At 37.1% G+C, this 20,855-nt stretch overlaps 1 protein-coding gene across 7 annotated transcripts in view; it reads right to left on the bottom strand.

Annotated features, from left to right (window-relative positions):
* USP37 (ubiquitin specific peptidase 37) overlaps nt 1-20,855 on the bottom strand; it is an 89,159-nt gene that overhangs the window by 12,620 nt on the left and 55,684 nt on the right. For 6 of the 7 annotated variants that reach the window (XM_061148744.1, XM_061148748.1, XM_061148747.1 and 3 more), the window contains 6 exons: nt 20,238-20,355; nt 18,920-18,999; nt 14,520-14,684; nt 12,850-12,915; nt 9,947-10,088; nt 7,675-7,930 (listed from right to left, as the gene is read on the bottom strand). In XM_061148744.1, the coding sequence (XP_061004727.1) occupies nt 7,675-7,930; nt 9,947-10,088; nt 12,850-12,915; nt 14,520-14,684; nt 18,920-18,999; nt 20,238-20,355 (827 nt within the window). The remainder of the gene's footprint in view (nt 1-7,674; nt 7,931-9,946; nt 10,089-12,849; nt 12,916-14,519; nt 14,685-18,919; nt 19,000-20,237; nt 20,356-20,855) is intronic. The other variant, XM_061148750.1, reaches the window with a different exon arrangement.

Below are 20,855 nucleotides of genomic sequence, written 5' to 3'. Positions count from 1 at the left end.
TTTATCAAATACCTTTTGCTTAAAATTATTCAATAACTTCCTAATGCTTTTGAAATCAAAGTCCAAACTTCTAAACATGATTTTAGGCCAGGTAAAAACTGGAGACTGTGTAACTCTCTAGTCTCATTTTTGCTTTCCCCCCCTCAACACTATGTTCTAGTCATGCAGATCATTCTGAACTTTTAAGGTTCACTAACTTACCATGGCCTTCCTCACATCCGGACCTTTGCACACACACTCTTCCCCCTGTCTTTGGTTAACAGTGAAATCTTACTTAACCAGTCTTTCTTTCCCTCTTCAGTTGATTCAAGAGATGAGCTCCAAATATTTACTGAGAATCAAGCTACGTGCCACATACTGCTGAAGAAGCTGAGGATATAGTGATAATTAAGGCAAGATGACACTTGCCCTGAAGGAGCTTAAGTGCAAAGGCTTGGAGATGAAAACGAGCCTAGCATGAGGGACACAGGGAGAAAATATCAGTATGGCTAAAGCAGCAGAGTGAAAGAGGGGCAAGGTGAAGACGTCATAGTGAGAAGCCTGGATTAAGTGTAATGGGAAATCACAGTAAGTTCTAGGCAGAAAGGTAATGTATGATTTATACTTCAGAAAGATTACGCTGGCAGCTTTGTTCATGAAAGAAGGTCTGCAGTGGGGTGAGAGTAAAGGAAGAGACATTAGGAATCAACTGTAGTGGCCCAAGTGAAAGCTGGAAGACTAGAGTTATAGTTATGAAGATGTTGATAAGTGACTGGATTCAGGATATATTTTGGAGGTAGAGTAGACTAGACCTATTGACAGACTGAATATGAGGTGTAAACAAACAAACAAACAAAAAAATCAAGTGAGATATAGTTTTGGCTTGAACCAAAAACGGTGGATGGTGATACCACTTGCTGATATGGTGCAAGGTTACTGGGGTGGGGGGTGGCGGCTAAAAATCAGCCACCAAATGGACATTTCAAGCAGGCATTTAAATATGTAAGTTTAAAGCTTAGGGGAGAGATCCAGGCAAGGATATGAATTTGACAGACCATCAGTATGTGAGGTTATGGGAACATATGAGATCCCTTAGAGAGAGACGTTTAGGGAAAAAGACAGCTAAGGATAGTGTTCTGGGAATATTCCAACAGTTACAGTTCTGATGAGGAAAGCAAAATCAAAATCAAAAAACCCTAGGATGAATGGTTGGTTTAGCAGGAAGAGAAAACCAAGCAAGAGTAGTTTATAGAAAAAAGTTTATAAAGCTTTAAATGTTAAGGAGGGAGTGGTGGATTTTATGAAATATCACTACTGTAAACTTGATACAGATCATTTGAGTGGAGTGGTGGGGGTAAAAGCCCACTTTGAGAGCGCAGACAAGAGGATGGGAGATGGTAAGAAAAAAGAGAGAATGAGTAAAACGACTCTTTTAAAGGATTTTTCTGGGAAGGGAGCAAACAAAAGGGGCAACAGCTATAGGGAAACACAAGGTAATAATAAGGTTCTTTAAAATGGGTAATATTTAGAAAACAACAGAGTGATTTAGAAAAGATGCATAAGAGAAACAGTATAATGTCAAGACAGTCTTTAGAAGATGTAGATGAGATCTTGGATATGAATGAATGAAGGGACTGGCCTTCAAGGACATTTCCTCCATAACAAAGGTGAAGGCACAGCTTTCATCTGATTGCATCTATTTCCCTTGAAAGATCTACAGCTAAGTTGTGAGCCCAGATTATATGTGGAAGGAGAACTATATATTTAAGACATTATGGAGACCAAGAAAACAAATTTACTAAGGAACTATAGGAATGACAAGCAGAATTTAGTGCCCATGTTACAATGTGGCTGTGAATTTGAGGAAAGTATAGTCATCACAGGTTTGTGAATTTTCTCCAGCAATCTTTAGCTGCTTGGGTGAAGGTATGGAGTAAAAAGCTGGTTGAGCTGGGAAATGGGATTTCATTAGGCAACAAAGGAACAGAGGACAGAGAGAAGAGAATCAAAATATGGCATATAGGCTGGGGAGGCACGTGATAATAAGAGGGAGGTGAGGAAGAGCCAAAAAATAGAAGACAACAGACTGGAAGTCTTAATGAGATCAAGTAATTGTTGAAATAAGTTTTTGTTGTTCAGTCACTCATCCGTGTCCTTTGTGACACGACTTAGACCTCTTTGTGACCTCATGGACTGCAGCACGCCATGCTTCCCTGCCCTTTACCATCTCCCTGAGTCTGCTCAAACTCATGTCCATTGAGTCAGTGATGCCATCCAACCATCTCATCCTCTGTTGTCCCCCTCTCCTCCTGCCTTCAATCTTTCCCAGCATCAGGGTCTTTTCAAATGAGCCAGCTTTTCACATCAGGTGGCCAAAGTATTGGAGTTGCAGCTTTTGCATCAGTCCTTTCAGTGAATATTCAGGACTGATTTCCTTTAGGATGGACTGGTTGGATCTCCTTGCAGTCCAACGGATTCTCAAGAGTCTTCTCCAACATTACAGTTCAAAAGCATTAATTCTTTGGTGTTCAGCCTTCTTTATGGTCCAACTCTCACATCCATACACGACTAGTGGAAAAACCATACCTTTGACTATATGGGCCTTTTTGGCAAAGTAATATCTCTGCTTTTTAACATGCTATCTAGGTTTGTCATAGCTTTTCTTCCAAGGAGCAAGCATTTTTAAAATTTCATGGCTGCAGTCACCATCTGCAGTGATTTGGGAGCCCAAGAAAATAAAGTCTGTCACTGTTTCCACTGTTTCCCCATCTATTTGCCATGAAGAGATGGGACCAGAAGCCATGATCTTAGTTTTCTGAATGTTGAGTTTTAAGCTAACTTTTTCACTCTCCTTTTTCACTTTCAAGGGTCTTTAGCTCCTCTCTGCTTTCTGCCATAAGGGTGTTATCACCTGCATATCTGAGGTTATTGATATTTCTCCCGGCAATCTTGATTCTAGCTTGTGCTTCATCCAGTCTGGCATTTTGCATGATGTACTCTGCATAGAAGTTAAATAAGCAGGGTGACAATATACAATACAGCCTTGATGTACTCTTCCCAATTTGGAACCAGTCCGTTGTTCCATGTCTGGTTCTAACTGTTGCTTCTTGACCTGCATCCAGGTTCCACAGGAGGCAGGTAAGGTGGTCTGGTATTCCCATCTGTTGAAGAATTTTCCACAGTTTGTTGTGATCCACAGTCAAAGGCTTTAATGTAGTCAACGAAGCAGATATTTTTGTGGAATTCTCTTGCTTTTTCTACGATTCAACAGATGTTGGCAATTTGATCTCTGGTTCCTCTGCCTTCTCTAAATCCAGTTTGAACATCTGGAAGTTCTCAGTTCATGTACTGTTGAAGCCTAGCTTGGAGAATTTTGAGCATTACTTTGCTAACATGTGAAATGAGTGCAACTGTGTGGTAATTTGAACATTCTTTGGCAAGAAATAAAGAGAATAAAAGAATGACATTACTTGAGTTAAGGGGAGAAAAGGGTTAGAGAAAGATATTTGAAATTAGTATTTCAAAGGTGATACAGTTACTGATGATGACAAAATCTAGGGAGGTAGTTCTCAAGCTTTAGCATCAGAATCAACTGGAATCAAAAGACAGAATGCTAAGCCCCACCATCCAGAGTTTCTTATTCATTAGGTGAGGGGTGGGGGTCAAGAATGGCATTTCCAGCAAGTTCCTACATGATACTGATGGCCTGGAGACATACTTTGAGAACTACTGGTTTGAGTTTTGTCAGTTGTCAAGATGGGGAAGAAGAAAAGTTCTTTGGAATTGAGGTTAGGAACTGAGACACCAGGTGGCTGACAGGGTCATTTAGGAGGATGCTGAAAGCCCTAGGAATGCTGATGGGAGTGGAATGACTGGAAGGTAAAAGATAGCTATAGAAAGAAATAATATGGCAAAGTCTGAAGTTATATAGTTCAAATGAGCAGGGATTTTTGTAGGATGAAAGGAGACAAGCAGTTGGAATTGGTAATTTGCAACAAGGAGAAAAATGATCCCATCTCCATGCTCTGAAATTTCAGGGTATGGGGGGAAAAATCCAAAACAGCTGTTAAAAGAATAGTAGGACAATTCATAATGGGAATTTTTCAAAGAAAAATTGGCCTTGACTAGAGACTAAAGGGACCTAACAACCAAATGCAGTGGGTAAGCTTTGGGTTTGAGTTTTTTTTTAAAGTGTAGAAAACATGTTACAGATAAATGGGAAAACGTATATGTGGGCTCTCTCTATATGGAATTATATATGGAATCACTCTTAACATTCTGAGGTATGCTAACTGTTACACAGGAAAATTTCCATGTACTTAGGAGAGTCAGGTTGAAGTGTTTCAGGGTAAACTGTTATGATACTTGCAATTTCAAATAGTTCTATTAAAAAAGAAGAGTGTGCATGCTCATTCTCCAAAGATGGCATCCAATGAACCATGCATATAGGTATTATAACTCTGTGTAGTCTGACTCTGTGAGTACTTTAAGAAAATGTGACAGAACTGACTCTGTCCTAAAGGGCTTCCCTGGTGGCTTAGAGGGTAAAGCATCTGCCTGCAATGTGGGAGACTGGGGTTCGATCCCTGAGTCAGGAAGATCCCCTGGAGAAGGAAATGGCAACCCAATCCAGTACTCTTACCTAGAAAATCCCATGGACGGAGGAGCCTCGTAGACTACAGTCCATGGGGCTGCAAAGAGTCAGACGTGACTGAGAGACTTCACTTCACACATTAAGAAGACCTGGCAGATGCCCCTTTTGTGTTTTGGACAGCCCTGAGCTACCATGTAAGACATTTGGCTACCATGCTGAAGAGACCACATGGAAAGGGAGAGTCCCTGAGATTATATGAAGAGATGGAAAAGATGAAGAGAAGAGGAGGAGAGAGATGGCCAGGGAAAGGGGACCGGAAGAACAGAGAGGCTATCTAGGCATCCCAGCTGACCCTTCTCACCAATACCAACAAGATGCCAAGGTGAGCCATCTTGAATGTTACAGCCCAGTCAAAGCCCAGCCAGCAATACAGGGAGCAGAAGAACTACCATCTAAGACCAGTCAATCTATAGAATTATGACATATTAAAATAGCTGTTTTAAAGCACTAATTTTGGGGTAACTGTTGCACAACTACACATACACATGGGGGCGGTGTGGAAGGGAGAGGAAAAAGAAAGTGACAAAATGTCAATGAATCTAGGTCATGGGTATAAAAGTGTATATTTTATTTTCAACTTCTCTCTGGGTTTGAAATTTTCAAAATAAAAACCTTATGGAGGGTTTGATCATATATCATTCCTTAGAATTATTATTAATTTTTAAAGTATGATAATGATATGGAGGATATGTTATTTTGAAAAGAGTTCTTATCTTCTAGTGATACTGACGTCCTTACTGATGAAATGATCTAATATCTAGGATTCACTTCCAAAGGCAGTGATTGTTAGTTTAGTAAGAGAAGGGGACTTCATAAGGATACTTACCATCAAGAGATAAAAACTTACCATCAAGACATAAAAAACATGTTAAAAAAAAAGGAAACATCCATATACAAAAATCATAAGCTTTTTGTTTCCAGTTAAATTGAAGGCATACTAATTATTTTGCTTGTATATAAAATTCAAAACTGACAAGGCCCTAAGAACCCCAAGAATAAATAAAATAATTCTATCATATACTAGTATTGCCTTCACTTTCAAAATCCTAGGCTTGACATACTGAAACACATTAGCTAGCTATATAGATATAGATACTAAATCTTTAGTATTTAGTACCAGCAGAAAAAAGTCAGAGATGGCCAGAGGAGAAGCAGTGAAAATTTTTTACTTAAAAATCTTAAGACACCCATAGTGCAAGGCAAGGAGGTTCAGTTCTGTTGTTTGCAGTGATAGCTTGAGAAACAACAAAATGTGAGTAATAATTACCACAAAAATTTGTATTTGTATAGCACTTAACATAACACTTATGTATTATTTAACATTTTACCCCAACCATCTGAAGTACGTCTCATAGATTCCCCATAGAGATAAGAAAACTATGAAGGGGTTAAATCATTTATCTAAAAATTTTTAACTAGTAGGTGGTATAGCTAAGGCTAGACACCCAAGACCTGCTCTCTTAGTTCAGTGGTCTTTCCACCATTTTAAAGGGATAAACCCAAAGAAGAATGGAGAACTTGATTTATACATTAAAACTTGGTATAAGTTCAGATATGAAAAAAATGAAGAAAGAATTACACAAATTTCTGAGAGAAGTGGTAAGAAAAAAGTGACCAAAAACTGACACAAACAATTTTTAAATGCAGGAATACCAACTTTTCTTTTGATGTACATCTATAGCTGCTGGATCATCAAAAAAGCAAGAGAGTTCCAGAAAAATATCTATTTCTGCTTTACTGATTATGCCAAAGCCTTTGACTGTGTGGATCACAATAAACTGTGGAAAATTCTTCAAGAGATGGGAATACCAGACCACCTTACCTGCCTCTTGAGAAACCTGTATGCAGGTCAGGAAGCAACAGTTAGAACTGGACATGGAACAACAGACTGGTTCCATATAGGAAAAGGAGTACGTCAAGGCTGTATATTGTCACCCTGCCTATTTAACTTCTATGCAGAGTACATCATGAGAAACGCTGGGCTGGAAGAAGCACAAGCTGGAATCAAGACTGCAGGGAGAAATATCAATAACCTCAGATATGCAGATGACACCACCCTTAGGGCAGAAAGTGAAGAACTAAAGAGTCTCTTGATGAAAGTGGAAGAGGAGAGTGAAAAAGTTGGCTTAAAGCTCAACATTCAGAAAACTAAGATCATGGCATACAGTCTCATCACTTCATGGCAAATAGATGGGGAAACAGTGGAAACAATGGCTGACTTTATTTTTCTGGGCTCTAAAATCACTGCAGATGGTGACTGCAGCCATGAAACTGAAAAACACTTACTCCTTGGAAAGAAAGTTATGACCAACCTAGACAGCATATTAAAAAGCAGAGACATTACTTTGTCAACAAAGGTCCGTCTAGTCAAGGCTATGGTTCTTCCAGTGGTCATGTATGGATGTAAGAGTTGGACTACAAAGAAAGCTGACTGCCGAAGAATTGATGCTTTTGAACTGTGGTGTTGGAAAAGACTCTTGAGAGTCCCTTGGATTTCAAGGAGATCCAACCAGTCCATCCTAAAGGAGATCGGTCCTGGGTGTCCATTGGTAGGACTGATTTTGAAGCTGCAACTCCAATACTTTGGCCATTTGATGTAAAGAGCTGACTCATTTGAAAAGACCCTGATGCTGGGAAAGATTGAGGGCAGGAGGAGAAGGACAACAGAGGATGAGATGGTCGGATGGCATCATCGACTCAATGGACATGGGTTTGGGTGGACTCCAGGAGTTGGTGATGGACAGGGAGGCCTGGTGTGCTGTGGTTCATGGGGTCACAAAGAGTTGGACATGACTGAGCGACTGAACTGAACTGAACTGACACCTAAAGGGACAAGGAATACTCTACTACTAGCCTCTGACACTAACTCACAATATTCACTTCTCATTTCTGTTAGAAAAAAAAGAGAAAGAGCATACAAATATTATAGCTTCATTATACAGATCCATCTCATCTCCCATTATGTAGAAGTCATTTGCTATTATAAAGCTTTTAAAACAGTTGTGTCTTATTTAACAGATGTTTATCTTTGTTAAACCTACCAGGCTCTGTGATTGTCTTCGGCTTCTCAGTTTCCACAGAGTCTGGATTTTCAGGCATTTCTTGAATATCATCTTCTGCAAATCCGGTATCAGGGCTGCTGGTTGGTTTATCATCATCTTCATGACTGAGAGATGGTGAAGCTTCTCTCTTACTTATCTCTAAAACAGCTGCTAGAAGCTCCTCTTCACTCATTCCGTCAAATCCTGAGTGTTCCAATTCAGACTTCTCAGGTTCCATTCTGCATGATTTTGAATCCTGAAGAACAGAACTGGTTTTAGAAGAAAATAGAATGCCTACAAATACAGCAATCCTAGAGTTTAAAGTGATATGTTTATTTCTAAAGTTTCCTTTCTTTTTTCTTTTTCTGGCTGCGCCATGTGGCATGTGGGATCTTAGTTCCATGCCCTCTGCAATGGAAGCGTGGAAATCTAACCACTCATCTGCCAGGGAATTCCCAAAGTTTCCTTTCTTTGATGCTTTGGGTTGTTTACCAACTAATAACCAATAAATAAACTCACTGGGAAGCCTAATTTTCTTTTAATTCTTTATGTACTAACTACATAAAGATACATGTTCACTTGCTTGATTATAATAAATGTTAAGTACATTCTTTGTATACATTTGGAAATTACATAAAAATAATTTCATTCAAAATCTACCACTCAAGAGATATTTAAGTGTTTCTGGTGTATTTTTTCCAGATATACATGGATCACACTGTAAATATTCTGTCACTAAACTTATCATTCTTTTTAAAATGTGGGTAGCTCTCATTCCTTTTTTTTTGAATAGATGAAAAAGATAAAAACTATAAAGATTTTGTAAATACTTAGAAGTTATTTTCTGTATAAATTTCTCTGATTTCTGGGAGAATTTTTCACTTTGTCATTTCTCACTCAAGGTCAGCAACCACAAACTACCTCTAGCTTTAAAGACAGGAAACAGTCTGAACAAAAAATAACTACTGAAATAATTGCTATTTTACTGAAATGAGGTTTAAAATCAGTTGCATGAGATGATGCAAACTCCTAGAAAAGCTTATATCTTCAAAAATGTTAACTATCATTATTATGTGTCAAGACTGAAGATGCTGTAAGTTGTGCCTTCACACCCATCAAACTTTTAGATTACCTAGTTGGCCTGTTGATGTTAAAATATTTACTATGGTTTCCTCATATTAATAATTAGTATAAAAATAATGCAAGTAATTATTTGAGGACCTGGTGGCTCAGATGGTAAAGAATCTGCCTGTAATGCGGGAGACCTGGGTTCAATCCCTGGGTTAAAGATCCCCTGGAGGACGGCATGGCAACCTACTCCAGTATTCTTGCCTGGAGATTACCCATGGACAGAGGAGCCAGGTAGGCTACAGTCCAAGGGGGTCGTAAAGAGTTGGACATGAATGAGTGATTAAGCACACACAGCACATGTAAAAGTAGCTCTGAAGATTAATATTAATAGGAGGAAGCTATTTATTTACAACAACTTTCATTTCTTAAAGTATCTTATCTTGGAAGCAACCTAAGTTTCTACTGATGGATGAATGGATAAAGAAGATGTGAAATGAGTGTGTGTTTAAGTGTGCATGCACACACACGATGGAACATTATTCAACCATGAAAAAACTGAAAAAGAATGAAATTTTGCCATTTGTGACATCATTGAAGGACCCTGAGGGAAATAAGTTACATAGAGAGGAAGATAAACACTGTATGATTTCATTTTCATGTATAATCTAAAAAAACAAAGAAACTAAGCCCACAGATACAGAGAACAGACGGTGGCTGCCAGAGGTGAGGACTAGGGAGTCAATGAAATCGGTGAGGAGCAAAAAAGTACAAATTTCCAGTTATAAAATAAGTCATGGGGATGTAATTTACAGTTAATAATATTGTATTGCATATTTGAAAGTTGCTAAGTACATCTGAAAAGTCCTCCCTCACAAGAAAAAAAATTTTTTTGGTAAATAAGTATGGTGATAATGTTAAATAGATTTCTTGTGGTGATCATTTTGTAATCAATATACACAAATATATCATCATGTTATACAGCTGAAACTAATCTCATGTTTTATGTCAATTATACCTCAATTAAAAAAAAGTCTCAATCCATGTTTAAACACACAAGTTTTATAGCTACAAACATCACACTCAGTGTTTGAACAGGTGCATTAAATTTATGATCTATTATATGTATTTATTAAGTTTGCCCATGTTGCTTACGAAAGGCATTTGTTTATACAGCCAGATACTTTGATAAGAAATCACTTACTTTTTCCAGGTCCTCCTGCTGCTGTTCACTGCCTGACATTTCACAAAGTCTCTGGCTAAGGGCCACAGAGCGTTTAAGCTCATCTTCACTGTCTGAATCAAGGCATAAAGCTAAGGAGGTCTTGGATTTGAAGGTGAAATTCCTATAATTTAAGAGAAACAAACAAACAGACAACTGTATGTAAGTGATAAGTAAATATTTGTCCTTGTTATTTCTTTGAAGTATAAATATCAAAATAAAACAAAAAGTTTTTCCATTAAGGAGAATGATTTAACAGAGAAAAAAAAATATCAAGAGGTATATTTAAGCATTACCTTTGCCCTACTCCAAAAGAGCCATGCTTTGAAAATCAGACAACTCTTATGCTATTTCATATTATCAGTAAACCAATCACTTCGTGCCTTTTTTCTTTTAATGATCAACTCCAAAGAAGTTTGTCACTGTCTTTATAAAGCAAGTACTCTACTAGAATGCATGCAGATATAGCAATGAATATATGTTTTTGACAACAGAGTGTATGAGGACTAGTTTTTGCTCTTTTAAATTATGATTCATGTACTTTGAAATTAACAGTAACATTCCACTTATCCATTTATATGCACGTCCAACTTCTGGCAACCTCTACCTTCTAGAACAGAGAGACTCAAAAGGTAAAAAAAAAAAAAAGCTTCTGAGGAAGGCAGTAGTTTCAAAGCTAATGAACTTTACTCTTTAAACAGGGACCCTTCTTCCCCAGGAAATGGTGAACAGAATAATGTAGCAAGTTCATCAAGAAATGAGAGCTAAGAAATGAGAGAGAATAACCACCAAAAGGACAATAAAGAACTATAAAGTAATTTAATGTAAAGGCAAACTGTCTCATAAGACTTAAGAGCCTCTGAGGGCATTACTATATTAAAACACAGTGTAATAATGGATACTTACAATGCTGGTTCTAAGTCATTACAATATATTTAAATTATCTTCAGTGTATTTCATTTAATAATATAAGGAATTCTGCAAGGTTACAGAGATATAACCATCTAAAATGGTTAAAACATTTTGAAGATTAAAATTAAAAAGGCAATGTTTTAAAAGGCAAGCTTCAATCATATAAAAATTCATTTATTTGGAATATGAAATAATATTTTTCAATGATACTAGATAAGTAAGGTGTTACTGTGTTGTCTTCTAAGTGAGCCAAAAATAAACTAAAGGAAAAAGTGGTAAAGGTAAAAAAGCACAAACTTTCTTTGATGAAGGTTAACATAAATTCATATGCTATACTAAAAAAAAATGTCAAATGGAAGTTAGAAAATGCAATAATCTAAATGTGAAAACTATAAATAAACATATAGAATGATGGCATCAAGAAACAAGAGGCCACAGTGGAAACCAGGAGGATGCGTAGCAATGTAGATCAAAGAAAAGAGGCAAGTGGTCAGCGATAAGCCCAACCATGGTCTTTGGCTGAGAGCAGTCAGGGAATCACTGCACTTCAGCCTGAACACTTCAATAGCCTCCCAATATGTATTTAAAAAGAGTTTTTAATATAACTTCGAAAAAGCCAATTAGCCATCTTAATTCTTCATTTCTGATTCCATGCTCACCAAGCAAAACTGAACATACCGTTTATTTATTTATCTATGTAGATTCTTTGCTGAAGGAGGGTGACACCTGGCTGCTAATATACCAGGGTCAAATGTGACAAAGAATATTACAGAAGAACCAATGGTATTTTGGTTTATAATTCAGCCTCTTTTAAGTTTGATCGGCATGACAGGTCTTCTAGGGCCTAATCATCTTTATTGACCAACTCTCAAATTCTCATACCAGTAAGACCCTGGAGAACAGATTGACCATGCCAAGTATAATGATGCCCAATGAAACCATCTCTTTCTTGAAACTATAGTGATTTGGTACATAAAGAGTGCATTCCATTAATAGTTACTATATTCACAGAAGGCAGCTTGCCTGTAGTAAGGAAAAATATTCATCCTGTAAAGGCATCACTTGCTCACTTTCTAAGCAGCCAAGTGGTATTGCTCATTTGTATCTTGAGAACGGGCAAGAGTATTCATATCGGTACCATGTCACATTTCTAGTCAGTTAGTCATCTGGTTCTAATTGCACTGAAAAATAATTAACAGGAGGAAAAGAAAATAGCAGTTCCCAAATGTCATTTTATGGTTATATAAGCCCCCCAAAAGCCCTTAAACAACAAAAGTGTCTCTTTTCTAAAAGTACTTTGGGACATCAACTCTTTAGAAAAACTAGTTTTAAAGTCAAATGACAACCAAGTCATTTAGAAATGTCTAATCAGGAACTGTAGTTCTAGTCAAATCATAGAGGAGGTATATTAAAAAAAAATAGTGTTTGTCTCCTTCTTGGACAAACTTCTGGTCTGAAGCAAAAATATATAAAATATTTGTAGAATAGCTACATTCTAGTATGTATTTGTTTTCCTGTCCCCTTTCAGAATGGCTCCAGTTCAGTGTCTAAGATAAGAAGTCCCACACTAGTTAGCAACATGTGAAAAGATATTTTGAGATCTCCATGCATGTATTTGAAGAATGGTGCTTTTTATACCAGTAAGGGTTACTTTAAACCTTCAATCCTTAAAATTCTTTGTCATCAGTCAATTTCTAGAGTTGTAGGATGAAAATATTACATACAAAAGATGATCTAAGAAGTTTTAAAGCAAAATTTTGAGAGGATCATCAGAACTTGCTTCAGTGTTAAAACTTAATATACCCTACTTACAGTTCAAAGCAGATTTAGGAAAATTCCAAAATATAGTAATGCAGAGCAGTTATCATGCAAAAAGAGAAACAATATGAAAAGGGGAGGGGATAATCTTGGAAATTAGGGTAAGCCAAATCCTTAAAAATACAAATTTTGGGTACACAAGAAATATAACTCACTTTGAAGGTGTAGAAGGGCTGGTGATGCAGGAATTCACCATTTGAGAGGCTTTCAATGGTCTAGAACTATCAGAAAATTAGAAAATATATAATGTATATAATTACATTACTAAAAAAATATACACTTAACTTATAGAATGAATTATCCTGTATTACAGTCCTTTATATATCCTCTTGAAAAGCAAACAATTATACTTTTCAACTAATAATAGAGGCCAAAAGAGAAAACAAAACACTTTCTCTAGGCTTTGCCTTATCTACTGATCTAAATAAATAACATTGGAAATGAAGTCAAATACTGATACAACAAGAAAACAACAACTTGGGAAATTCTCTTTGTCTCAGTTCTTTTAAGCAATAAAATAGTAACAGCTCTCATTTATTGAGGACTTACTAGATGTCAGGCACTATAATAAAAACTCATACGTATTACCTCATTTAAAGCTCACAACTACTCTGTTATTTTCCCTACAGACAGGTCAAGGAATTTGTCCAAAGTCTCAAAGGTATTAAAAATTGTACAGTCAGAGAGCCCAGTTTCAGGCCTGTGATCGTAAAGAGCCTTGGCTAATCGTATGAAATGGTAATATTGCCAGAAAGAATACTAGCTCTACCAGTAGAGGGCAGTTTGCATCAAGCAAAAACATCCATTCTAAAGAAAGGCCATAAGAGAATATCCAGAAACAATGACTCTCTGGGAACATGTTACTGACTCAGTGAGGCGTTCAGTGTAAACCTATATGATGTAGAATATATTTCAATTATTAATCCAAAAGGGAAATAATTTTTACAAAACTTCATCAATTCATTTTAGCAAATGTTTATCACGTAGTGTGTAAGTATAAAATGGAACTACAACATATGGCTCAAAGTAATGCAAGTATGCAGAGGTAAAAGCAACATCTGAAGAAATCTTAAGGTTTTCCCAGGATTCATGATGATAAAATAAGAAGTTACTTCTTTTCTCATGGAAAAATTTTAAGGCACCATTGAAGTTCTTTGCTCAAACTGGTAATAATACTTTTATGAAGACATAATCTATTTTAAAGGTCCCAGCATAATATTTAATATACTGTTTCTTAAGTTTGCATACTCTTAAAGAGTCAGCAAAGGCATTCATTAAAAATATTGATTCAAAAAATAAATAAATAAAATAAAAATACTGATTCCCCAGTCCTATATCAGCTTTGCTGAAACAGAACTTCTAGGGAACAAACCCAGGAATTGGTATTTTTAGTGTTCAGGGGACTCTTAAGACCATGCAAATTTGGTTTGTATTCCTCAAATGTATAAAACTGTCTTCCATTCATGTCAATGTATGACAAAACCCACTACAATACTGTAAAGTAATTAGCCTCCAACTAAAATAAATGAAAACAAAAAACAAAAAAAACTGTCTTCCAGTGATCTAAGAGAGTAAGGAGTACTCCCTAAAAAGGTAATTTATTATGAAAGGCAATTAATGCACATTGAAAGTTATTATTAAAGCATTTTTTCAATTACTGAAATCACATAGTAATTTAGCACAGAATCCTCAAATAAAGCAAAATTAAAATCTCCTTGTTGGTATGATTTTACCTGGAGTCGTGTTATCTAATTCAGTCATTCTTCTGATCAGATAGTAAAAAGTCTTTCTACTTCAAAAGGGAAAGAAATTCTCAAGGACTTACACTGCCATCTGTGCACTCCAACCAAGGTTAAAGGGTGGTTTCGTATTTTCAGTGCAATGAGATGAGAGGGTCAGGTATCTTGGAATGATGACTTGCTGCCCAATCTTGTTGTTAAGTGAGAGAGCAACATTGAAGCTATATCGTTTCAAATGAAGAATGAGGATTCTGAAAAACAGAAGATGATGACATTACTAGTTTGAATATAACAGAGGTAGTAGCTCTTTTATAGCTAACAAGAGATCACTTAACTAACCATGTCAGACAGCTTTTGATTCAAAGACTACAATAGGCCAAGTTAAAGATCTGTCAAACAACATTTACTGAATACCTGCCATGTGCTAGGCATTGTGCTAGATACTAAGAACACAAATAAAAATAAAACACAGGCACTGGGTAGATATTATTAATTGGGAGGTTTGGGTAAAATAATGTCACCAGAAAAAAATCAAAACATCAGTTCAGTTCAGTCCCTCAGTTGTGTCCGACTCTTTGCGACACCATGGACTGCAGCATGCCAGGCCTCCCTGTCCATCACCAACTCCCGGAGTTTACTCAAACTCATATCCATTGAGTCGGTGATGCCATCCAACCATCTCATCCTCTGTTGTCCCCTTCTCCTCCTGCCTTCAATCTTTCCCAGCATCAGGGTCTTTTCAAATGAGTCAGTTCTACGCATCAGGTGGCCAAAGTATTGGAGTTTCAGCTTCAGCACCAGTCCTTCCAATGAATATTCAGGGCTGATTTCCTTTAGGATGGACTGGTTGGATCTGCTTGGAGTTCAAGGGACTCTCAAGAGTGTTCTCCAACATCACAGTTCAAAAGCATCAATTCTTTAGTGCTGAGCTTTCTTTATAGTCCAACTCTCACACCCATACATGACTACTGGAAAAACCATAGCTTTGACTAGACGGACCTTTGTTGGCAAAGTAATGTCTCTGCTTTTTAATATGCTGTCTAGGTTGGTCATGACTTTTCTTCCAAGGAGCAAGCATCTTTTAAACCAAAACATATCGGACAAGAAAAGGGAATTTTAAAATACTGTATTGATACTAGGTCAAATCCTTAAACTATTTACTTCAGTGTTATATAGTTTATCAAAAAATGGATGTTATATAACCATAAGGGTCTTCCCTGTAGCTCAAACAGTAAAGAATCCACCTGCAACATAGGTGACCCAGGTTTGATCCCTGGGTCAAAAAGATCCCCTGGAGAAGGGAATGGCAGTCCACTTCAGTATTCTTTTTTTTTTCCCCATTTATTTTTTTATTAGTTGGAGGCTAATTACTTTACAATATTGTAGTGGTTTTTGTCATACATTGACATGAATCAGCCATGGATTTACATGTATTCCCCATCCTGATCCCCCCTCCGACCTCCCTCTCCACCCGATCCCTCTGGGTCTTCCCGGTGCACCAGGCCCAAGCACTTGTCTCATGCAGCCAACCTGGGCTGGTGGTCTGTGTCACCCTAGATAATATACATGTTTCCATGCTGTTCTCTCGAAACATCCCACCCTCGCCTTCTCCCACAGAGTCCAAAAGTCTGTTCTGTATATCTGTGTCTCTTTTTCTGTTTTGCATATAGGGTTATTGTTACCATCTTTCTAAATTCCATATATATGTGTTAGTATACTGTATTGGTCTTTATCTTTCTGGCTTACTTCACTCTGTATAATGGGCTCCAGTTTCATCCATCTCATTAGAACTGATTCAAATGTATTCTTTTTAATGGCTGAGTAATATTCCATGGTGTATATGTACCACAGCTTCCTTATCCATTCATCTGCTGATGGGCATCTAGGTTGCTTCCATGTCCTGGCTATTATAAACAGTGCTGCGATGAACATTGGGGTGCACGTGTCTCTTTCAGATCTGGTTTCCTCAGTGTGTATGCCCAGAAGTGGTATTGCTGGGTCATATGGCAGTTCTATGTCCAGTTTAAGAAATCTCCACACTGTTCTCTATGGAGGCTGTACTAGTTTGCATTCCCTCCAACAGTGTAAGAGGGTTCCCTTTCCTCCACACCCTCTCCAGCATTTATTGCTTGTAGACTTTTGGATAGCAGCCATCCTGACTGGCGTGTAATGGTACCTCATTGTGGCTTTGATTTGCATTTCTCTGATAATGAGTGATGTTGAGCATCTTTTCATGTGTTTGTTAGCCATCTCTATGTCTTCTTTGGAGAAATGTCTGTTTAGTTCTTTGGCCCATTTTTTGATTGGGTCATTTATTTTTCTGGAATTGACCTGCAAGAGCTACTTGTATATTTTTGAGATTAATCGTTTGTCTGTTGCTTCATTTGCTATTATTTTCTCCCAATCTGAGGGCTGTCTTTTCACCTTGCTTATAGTTTCCTTTGTACACTTCAGTATTCTTGCCTGGAGAATCCCATGGACATAGGAGCCTGGCAGGCTACAGTCCGTGGGATCGCAAAGAGTCAGACACAATTGAGGGACTAACATTACTACTATATAACCATAGATGGTAATTTAAATGTTAAACAGCCCTTATATTTGATAGTGAAACTTTTTTAAGATGACTTTTGATGAGAACTATTCTTTTCTCTAGAGAAAAGAGAGAAACAAAGTTTTCTCCACATTCAAAAAAAGTTCTATAAAATGTACATGCCCAATCTGGTTTGTGGATCTGAAAAGGCTTTCAGCACTGTGGTTTTTTTAAATTACTACTGTAGTAACCTTTTTACCTCTAATAAAGAATATAATCTCTGTCTGATAGACTAAACATATTTCACAGCCCACAAGAACACTTTCAAAACTGAATTTCAGAACACCTATGGGAATACCGTTTTTGGAAAACTGTTTCCTTTCTTACTGTATATACCTTCACCAAAGAAACCATAAAGTCAAAAATCCATAAACTGAAGTTACTGACTCTATTTCTCTTTTAAAAGTATGCTAGAATTCATAGCCTTCAAAATCACAACTTGAGAGAGTACAAGAATCCAACTGATGTGAAGAGACTAAGATGAATGTCAAATGTCAAATATTTTGACTAAACTTTCAAATGATCCCATTAAAATAAAAGGTAATATGAAACAGTCAAATTATCACTCATCTGTAAAGGTGAGGTGGACTACAAATGAACAGATTTGACAAAGATACCAGGGCCTTCAAGAATAAAACAGACTGGTTTAATACTGAAATGAACAAAAATACAGCAAGTCCAGTAATTAGGATTTATGACACAAAGTCTTGACTGATTTCCTTAGTTAGTGACAGCTGGTAACAATCAATCCTTTTCCTTAAGATTTATTCCCCCGACTCTCTCGCCTTCCTTGACAGCTTGGGCTTCCCTGGTGACTCAGACAGTAAAGAGTTGCCTGCAATGTGGGAGACCCAGATTCAATCCCTGGGTTAGGAAGATTCCCTGGAGAAGGGCATGGCTACCCACTCCAGCATTCTTGCCTGGAGAATTCCATGGACAGAGGAGCCTGGCAGGCTACAGTCAATGGGGTCGCAGAGAGTCAGACATGACTGAGTGACTAATGTTCTCTTGTCTTAAAACACTCACAAATAGGAAAGAGTAAGTCTCTTAAGGAAAAAGACAGACTATGGTCAACACAATACTGCTATGATTTAGAAAGCCATTTCTTTCAAAGAAATTCATTTTCTGGAAAGGTCCAGATACAGAATGTAAAAGAACTAGTCCCTAGGGGGCTGGTTCCAGAAACTCCACATTCACTCATAGAAAACTGAAGCTTCTAAAATAAAGCAAAGTACTCTGCAGGCAAAGTGCCACATAAATACTTACTGTTAATAATAATCTTGTTTGTGGTTGAGATCTATTCTTGGAAAGAACTGAAAGCTGTTCTACAATCATATCATATTTTTTCTAACTAGTTTGGCTTTATATTTGTTTATACAGATAATACAGTATAAGTTAATTTCCTTCCTAATTCAGAATTTTTATGACTACAGGAAACTTAGCAACTTACCCTCTGAAAAAAAATATAGCACAAATTGCAAAAAAATTATTCTTCCTATTTTATTTTCACATGCACATGTGTATGTGTCTGTAGCATATTTTTATTGAAGGTTTGGGATAAGAGAGGGAAATTAGAGCATGACAGATTTTAACTGAGTGTTACACATTATTGAATTAAAATTTTACTTTACTATCTAGTTTCTATCATCATTCCAAAATCTCATCAGCCTCATCCTCTTGTTGCCAACTTCTTGGGGCTTTCAGGTTCCCTCTCTTTTTCAACATTCCAAATTCTCTTCCTTTCTCATACAAGGGAATTCTAGCTTTCCATTCTTTACCCTCTTCATACCTTAGCTTTGCTAACCTTCTTTACCAATCCATCTGATAAGCCTCACTTATTCACTAATATTTTTCAGTACTTTAAAGAAGAAAAAGTGAAGAGACAATTAATCTTACCTGGGTAGCCTGTTAAATTTGTGCCTGACAAGAGCACACTTCCCACCACATTTCTCACAGGAATACTCAAGTTCTTCTGCCTGTTAAAAAGACAAGAGGGAAAAATAAAGAAGTATGAAGATGAATTAGCACTGTCCCAACTCCAACCAGTTTAAATTTTGTGTCCAGAATCACAAGCCTTACTAAATTAAGACCTAATCCTCAACATATAGTGTAACATCATGCCCTGTTTCACAATTTCTAATTTCCTTTTTTTTAACCACGGTAACAGCTCAATTTATGATAGTAACCACAGTAGCAGACTCCCCATGGATACCTTTTCCCCATGGATACACAAGAACCACTCCTAAGAGTATATCCAGATTTTAACATTTGGCCATAGCAGAGATAAGATCACCTTCAGGTTAGGCGGAATTCCTGGTCTGTTAGGTGTAACTCTACCCCTTTCTTATAATGGAACTCAATCTTCTGGTGACAGCCCACTAAGAACAACTGCTCTAAAAGGACCAAAGTTTGGGGCAGATACCATTACCTAGAGAAAACTGAAACAAGAAATCCTTAAAAAATCGGGGTAAAGATACACAGGAAAAGATTCAAATTCTGTGATAACAACAGGAATAGTAAGGAATGATTTAAAAAAAGAAAAACAGAGTATTTGAGTGGAGCTGAATTTTCATCATTTCAAGAACAGAGGTTTTTTGTTTTTGAATCTTAAGAGTGATAACCCTGCCTATTTGCTACAACAGAACAAGAACCAATATTATATAGACTAAAGGTGATCCTGGCAGATTTCCATCAATTTTATAAGGACTACTACACAACAGTTCAATTATGTCCCAGAAAATTTCAGAATATCTATAGCAGTGTATCATATATGCAAATATTTATCTATAGCTCTATAGCTCTAAAACAAACATGACTCCCCCTTTCTGTTTCTAACAAGGTACATATAACCTAAAGAAAAGCAGAGTATTTTTTCATTCCTAAGATCTTAGTATACTAGCTTAGTGCCTCCAATTTTGATTGGCATTACCCAATTTTAGCATGCGTCACTCTGTATTATTTATTTCTAAGGCTGCCTAAAACACTTGCTGTTGAGTTAGATGTATAATCCACTTGAGTAATGAATTTTCTTCTACAGTCAGTTAACAACCATATCTATTAAGCTTTTAAAAATAAATACTATTTATAAATATTTCTCATTTGTTTCCCCTGCAAGTGTTTTGTCAAACTCTGCCTTAAAGAAAGCAACTTCAAATACAATTATCTATGATACATAAAATTCAGTTATGTGAAAATACCAAAAGACTGTATTTACTCTAAAGAAAAGATCAAGGGAATCTTGAATTGAACGAGGAGGGAGTGGCTTTTTCCTTCGAGGAAGATCAATGGAGAGGTCATTAAACTGTTCTCTTTTGGGAATAATCTCGCCACATCTGCAAGAATAAAAGAAGACAAATGTAAGAATTCAGAAGCCTAACTATGCAATACTAAATAAAAATATACTTCAGAAACAGTGTTCCCCCAAAGAATTTCTCATGACTAGGCATGAGAAGGGGCTTAAAGTGTGACGCTAGTGGTAAAGAACCTACTTGTCAACGCAGGAGACATGAGAGACTTGCGCGATCCCTGGGTTGGGAAGATCCCCTGGAGGAGGGCATGGCAACTCACTCCAGTATTCTTGCCTGGAGAATCCCATGGACAGAGTAGCCTGGCGGCTACAATCCACAGGGTCACAGAGAGTCGGACATGGTTAAAGTGACTGAGCAAATATGTATGCAGGCATGAAAGATAAATGCTGAATTTTAAATTTTTTTATTTTCCAAAACCCCACATGCCCCTAAGCCAGTGTGCCCCAACTATTGAGCCTGTGCTCTAGAGCCTGGGAGGGAGACACAATGACTTGAGTTCTTATGCCCCAGCTACTGAAGTCCAC

Source organism: Dama dama, chromosome 8 (genome assembly GCF_033118175.1).
Source record: "Dama dama isolate Ldn47 chromosome 8, ASM3311817v1, whole genome shotgun sequence".
Classification (NCBI taxonomy): domain Eukaryota; kingdom Metazoa; phylum Chordata; class Mammalia; order Artiodactyla; family Cervidae; genus Dama; species Dama dama.
The sequence above is the reverse complement of the archived record's forward strand: the minus strand, read 5'-3'. Positions and strand labels throughout refer to the sequence as shown.